This window comes from Myotis davidii, unplaced genomic scaffold (assembly GCF_000327345.1).
Source record: "Myotis davidii unplaced genomic scaffold, ASM32734v1 scaffold1422, whole genome shotgun sequence".
NCBI lineage: Eukaryota > Metazoa > Chordata > Mammalia > Chiroptera > Vespertilionidae > Myotis > Myotis davidii.
In genome coordinates, this window is record NW_006293314.1 from 161,122 (window position 1) to 167,492 (window position 6,371).

At 53.6% G+C, this 6,371-nt stretch overlaps 1 protein-coding gene across 2 annotated transcripts in view; it reads left to right on the forward strand.

Annotated features, from left to right (window-relative positions):
• Positions 1–6,371, forward strand: part of FABP3 (fatty acid binding protein 3) — an 8,060-nt gene that overhangs the window by 936 nt on the left and 753 nt on the right. For both annotated transcript variants that reach the window (XM_006767044.2, XM_015566074.1), the window contains exons 2-4: positions 8–96; positions 3,251–3,423; positions 5,452–5,553. In XM_006767044.2, coding sequence (XP_006767107.1) covers positions 24–96; positions 3,251–3,423; positions 5,452–5,553 — 348 coding nt within the window. In that variant the 5' untranslated portion in view covers positions 8–23. The remainder of the gene's footprint in view (positions 1–7; positions 97–3,250; positions 3,424–5,451; positions 5,554–6,371) is intronic.

Consider the following 6,371-nt stretch of genomic DNA (forward strand, 5'->3'; position numbering starts at 1 on the left):
CTAACAGCCTGCCCAGCCTCACCATGGCGGACGCCTTCGCAGGCACCTGGAAGCTGGTGGACAGCAAGAATTTCGATGACTACATGAAGTCCATCGGTGAGCCGGGGGTGGGGCGCTGGGCTGGGGAGGGTCTGGCCGCGTGCCCAGCCGGCGCAGCGCTCCTGCCCTCTCTGGTACCCTGCAAGCCTGCTGCATCCCTCCTGGTCAAGGTTGGGGGTGGGGGGGTGGGTAAGGGGACCCGGAAAAGGTGGCAACCTGGGCTAGGGCCTGTGTGGAGGGGGCTTTCGTGGTCTGAACCTGGCGGATTCCCACGTGGGGAGGCTCAAGGAAGCAGATGTGCCAGTGATGTGGGGGTTGAGGGGTGCTTTTCGGAAGAGGGGTGTATGTTCTGGAGGGTTTGGCTAAAAAGGTGGGAGGCTAGCTAGGGGAGGAAAAGAACAGGAGCACGGGCGGTTTAGGAATTGGAAACGGTGAAGACAGTAAGAGAATGGTGCCGGCAGGGAGTGTACTATGGCCTACAGAAGCAGGGGGTTCCCGGGAGGAGGGAGATGGAAGAGTGGGTAACCCCAGCAATGGGATATGGGAGGTGAGCTAGGAACCCAGTTAGCAACAACCCCTGCTTCTCCATGTTGGGCTAGGAGGATGCCCTTTCTCACCAGCCAGGCTCTGACCTTGCCTGCAGGGCTGTGTAACCAGGCCAATTTAATCGGGGTCTGAGCCGGGGCAAGTGCTGAGATGGGGCAAGAGGCCCCCGCATCAGTGACAACCCAAGGTCTAGCCACTCAGTGGGGAGGAGTCCAGGGGAGACAACAACCCCTGCTTCTCCACTTTGGGCTAGGAGGATGCCCTTTCTCACCAGCCAGGCTCTGACCTTGCCTGCAGGGCTGTGTAACCAGGCCAATTTAATCCGGGTCTGAGCCGGGGCAAGTGCTGAGATGGGGCAAGAGGCCCCCGCATCAGTGACAACCCAAGGTCTAGCCACTCAGTGGGGAGGAGTCCAGGGGAGAAAGCCATTGGACTTCCAGGGTGCAGCAAGGCCAAGACCTGCTAACCATGGGAGAGGAGGGGTGATGAGGGGAGTGGTCTTTGCTCTAGGCAGGTGTGGTGCTGGGGTGCAGAAGGGTAAAAATTCAAAGAATCTTATAGGTGAGGTCCTTGGAGATTCTCATACCTTGCTTAGTTCAACAGATAGGGCAACAGATCCAGAGAAAGTAGAAACTTGTCATAAAAATTCCACAGCAGATCAGAAAACCTAAGATTTATAGATCTGCAACCCCAATCAGTTCCCATACGGGCCCTGTGGGCGCGGGAGTGGCTGGAAATGCTTATCTAAGGATTGACCACAGCCCTTCCTGAAATCCCCAGCTATGAGGTTATCCTAGATCTATCTCCAGGCTGGGACAGGGAAAACAGGAAAGTTGATCATGGTCAAGCTACGTTCCATGCCTTCCTCCCAGGGAAGGCGGGCTGGATTTCAGCAGATACCCAAAGGAGAAAAAACCCACTCCAGGCACCTCTCACCTCTGTTCCTAACCTTTCCCTGAAATAGGGACCACAATTGGCTCTTGAGGCCTACCTATGTCGGGCACTGCCCACTGACTCCTGAGCTGTTGGGGAAGTTGGAATGCCCAGGGTTTGTTCCTCCTCCCAAGCCTCCCACAGCAGATTCCAACTGAAGACCTGGTCCCTGAAAGGGGTGGCAACATCCTTCCCACCGATGTTCCCTTACTTGGCCCCAGCTTGGGCTCGGGGACTGAGAGCCCTCCCCATCGGCTTTTGTTGATACACTGGTAGAAAGGCTGAGACCCATGGGGGAGAAAAGCCCCTCCTCAGATCTCAGTAAATAGCTTCAGCTTCATTTATTAGAGCCCACCTCTTCCCAAGTCCCCCGAATTGTCAGCCCAGTTTCATTCTCAGTTCCTCCTGGTTTAGTTCTTCCTTCCCTCTCCAGCGGGTTCCTTCCTCAAACACTCTTCTCCTCCAGGTAGGTCTTAGGCAAACAGAACTCCCTTCCTGTGCAGTGATAAGGCCCAGCTCTCCTGACATTATCGGCAGGGGGTGAGGCCAAAGTCCCTCACCGACCAGACTGGGTGGGCCAACTGCAGGTAGCTACAGAGGGAGCCTGTGCCCATTGTTTTAGACCAAGGGTTCCCAGGGGGCAAAGGTAGTACTAGTGATCACAGACACACATCGCAGGAGGCAGAATGGCCCAGGAATAGCAAACAGTTTTGTAGCCTAGATCAAATCTGGGTCAAGTCAAATAAATAATAAAACCGACCGTTCAGGGCTGTTATGAGCATTTATAGTACAATAACCCAGGGAGGGCATGGGCTAAGTTCCTAGCTGCCAACAAGCTCTATGCAGCCAGGCACGTTTGGGAACTCTAAAGGACAGATCACAGCATCACACCTTAGACTGCTTATGGGCTCTTTGTTCCACATTCTCTTGCAGGACCCTTTGGGCTTTGCCCAGACCCAGGGAAGCTATGCTTAGGTCAGGAGGGGGTCTCCATCGGGCCTTAGACCAGGAGCCAGGGGACCTGGATCCAAGTCCTGACTGCACTACCTCTTTAGGCCTCTCCTAAATCTGTACAGTGAGACAGACAAACCCTTCACCTACTTCCTCGATCTGGGATAAGAGACTTTGAAAATGTCTTGTTGACATATACGGGGGACAAAGGCACCGGTGCGTCTCAAGGTAGAAACTCCCAAAGGTGGAACACTCTTATCCCAAGGCCTTGGAAGGAAAAGTCCACATTTCTTCCCTAGCCTGTGGCTTGAAAGCTGCTCAGGTGCCCAGCAGGGAGCCCCGTGCTCCAGCCCGAGAGGCACTATAGCTGAGCAGGTACGTGAGCTCTGCAGTCACAGTTCAGATGTGTGACCCTGGGCTTCTCTGTGTTTGCATCTGTGAATTGGAGATAATAAATCAACCCTTCAGGAAGACTGCAGGATTGAATGAGAACACATATGCAGTTCTTACCACACAGAAAGCACTTAATAACTTATTCTAATCTCAGCTCTGCCACCAAATTGCTGCATAATGCCTTAAGTTCTGATCTGTCTAATGAGATCAACAGTGTCTCTTCACCACATTAAGACTGAATAATTTTTTAAAAAGACCATACAAAGTCTTGGAAGGCCCTCATCCTCTTCTTCCCTCTTTCCCACATCCAGCCTGAGTTGTTCATTGAGTTCCTTGTACCCCGCCTCTCCCCTCCGGCTTATACTCATAACCTTCCCTCTGCTCTCAGGTGTGGGTTTTGCTACCAGGCAGGTGGCCAGTATGACCAAGCCTACCACAATCATCGAAATAAATGGGGACATGATCACCCTAAAAACACAAAGCACCTTCAAGAACACAGAGATCAGCTTCAAGCTGGGGGTGGAGTTTGATGAGACAACGGCAGATGACAGGAAGGTCAAGGTGAGTCACGGAGGGGGCATGGGGAGTGCACGACGCTGAGACCCTGAAGGGGAATGAGCTGGTAGTCTTGGAGACTATTGCAGTGGCGGGTTGAAATAAACAGCCTTAAAGCCTCAACAGTGCCGGAATGTCCCAGTGCTAAGTGCACTAGTCCTATTCTCGTTTTCCTCCATTTTTGGGAAGCATCCACCAGCTGCCTCTGGGAGTGGGCAGCAGGGCCAGTTCTGACCTCAGTGTCTGCTCCCACTCCAGCTGGGTGACCTTGTGAATGACATGCAGTCACTCCGGGTTCCTTTCCTCTTCCAAGATGGGGGAGTGGTGTGGCCATGGCTGTTACCTCAAGTGCTTTAGGAATGATGCCCAGAAGTCAGGGCCCTCCACTGAGTTAACAGGTCATCCTGGCCTCCAGCAGCAAGGGAGGAAGCTGGGGACAAGCAGTGAGACCTGCTCAGATGCTTCCTCTTCCCCAACTCCCACCTCCAGGGCTTGGCCAGTGACCCTGAAGAAGTATTTCCCATGCTGCCAGTCCACAGGGAGGACAAGCTATGATCTGGACAGGGGATTGTCCTGGATGTGTTTGTAGTGCCTTCTGACCAAGCCTTAGTCCACATCCTCAGGGCTGTTACCCTACAGTGGCTCTTTCTTTTCTTTTTATGTATTATTATTGATTTCAGAGAGGAAGGGAGAGGGAGCGACAGAAACATCAACGAGAATCATTGATTGGCTGCCTCCTGTATGCGCCCTATTGGGGGTCAAGCCCACAACTGAGGCATGTGCCCTTGACCGGAATCGAACCCAGGACCTTTGAGTCTGCAGGCTGACGCTCTATCCACTGAGCCAAACCAGCTAGGGCTGCAGTGGCTCTTTCTTGGCAGCTTGCCTCAGGCCTCCCCTGGGCTAAGCATGGGAGAGAGGACTAAGGGCCTTTGACCTCTACAGGCTCACATTCAGCCCTCAGCCGTTTCCCTTCCTCATAGCTGCCACGGGAAGGATCTGGTCTCTTCCCTTTGGAGGAAGATGGAGCTCAGCCCAGAATTGCAGGGGATGCTGACAGCAGAATTGGGATGGTGCCCAAAGATGCAGCCTATCTGGGAAGTTGCTGCCCCTACCACATGCCTGTACTTCCTTGAACTAGCCCACCTTGAGGGGCAAGAACCCCAACTAAAGACAACAATAGTTCCCTGGGATGCCTGGCTAAAAATAATTTGCTGAGTGGGCAAAAACTAAGGGAACTGGGAATGAGCATGTATCACCAGTACCCCCCATCCCCCAATATGTACACAACCTTCTCAGATTCTTCTACTGAACTCTGCTCACTCAGGGTCCCTTAGCCTGGCCTAGACTTCCCCAAATTCCTAGAGGAGAGAATGGGAGAGCTGCCAAGTGAGAACCAGCTGATGCAGGCTGGTAGTACCCGGAAGACTAAGTGGGCATTTGGCCAGGGCTGTGGGACACTACAAGGGCACCCAGTCCCAGGCCCTGGCAGTTGCTGCCCACTTGTCAGCTGAAAGGGTCACATGATGTGGACCAAGAAGAGGGGTGGGAATACAGAGCAGGGGCCTAATTTTCTAATACCCCCCAACCCCAAGGGTCTTTTAGACGTTATATGTGATCACTAGGCTGGAGTCTGAGGACTCCCCTTGCCAGCCTCTCCCAGGGATATGGGTTGGCACATGACCCTGTCTTAGGGACAGTGGGGCTGTGGCATCACCTAGAATACAGGATAAATGCCCGTTAGAACACTGATGGCGCTTTTCAGAGCCAGGCTGTCTGGCTCCGCCACACTGCCTGCCTCTCTACTTGTCCAGCACTAAAGGCCCCTTCCCAGCCAGGCAGTACTGGAGCAGAGGCTGGAGGCGAGCTGGATATCCTGCAGGGCTGACTGGAGGTGGGCTGCCTGAGCTCTGGGCCTAGCACCATCATTAGTTGGGCCAGAAATTAAGTCCTCTGTGGCCCAGGGACCAGACTCCATGCTGTCCCTCAATCCTGACTCAGATTACAGCTCAGGCCTCTACCCTGTTTCCACAGTCCACTGTGACGCTGGATGGAGGCAAACTTGTCCACGTGCAGAAATGGGACGGGCAAGAAACAAAACTTGTGCGGGAGCTCGTGGATGGCAAACTCATCCTGGTAAGATGGACAACTTTGGAGCCTTTCCCAGTTGGTTATTACTGCTGCCCCTTCAGCCAAGCATGTCATAAAAAGTCAAGGTCTCCCCCTGGCAGCACTGGAAGCTGGGGCGATGGAGGGTGGAGAACATGCTGGGGTGACAGTGGGTGGGAATTTTCTGTGTAGTGCTTTGGACTCACATCTCAGGTCTAGGTTCAAATCTCAACTTATAGGTTGTTCTGGCTTTGGACAAGTCACCTTCAAGTCCAACTGGAACAATAGCAACACCAACCCTGGAGGGCTGCTGGGAGGTCTGAATAAGACTGTGGGCGCAGAGCACAAAGCATCACTGACATGGGAGGGAGACAGCAGATGCTCCACAGCCTTAGTTTCCTGTGTTGCTGCCTTGCCTCGCCCCAGAGATAGAAAGCAGGACCAGATGTGACCCCAAGTCCCTAGGAAAGGCTCCCACCTTCCATCACAGCGTTCCCTCTCCTTCCTAGGACTGTGCTGCCACATGTAAAGCCTTTGGGCAATAACAGGCTAGGGACCTGTGGGGCACTGACTGATGGCACACCGCATTCCAGCCCCACCTCCTCTCGGTGCTTTTCACGCCTGGCCTACTGCAAGTACCTGAATACGAACTGGGCAGGAATTGACAGTCAGGCTGGCAGATCTGTCTGTTCAGGAACAAATCTGGGGGTCTCACTTGGAGAATGTAGTCTTGAATGAACACCCTCAGACATGGGGACAGAGATAGCAGCCAGCCTTGGACTCTATGTCCTAATTCCATGGGGCCTCAGATTTCACTCTGCACTTCATGGCAGATCTTCGTGGGT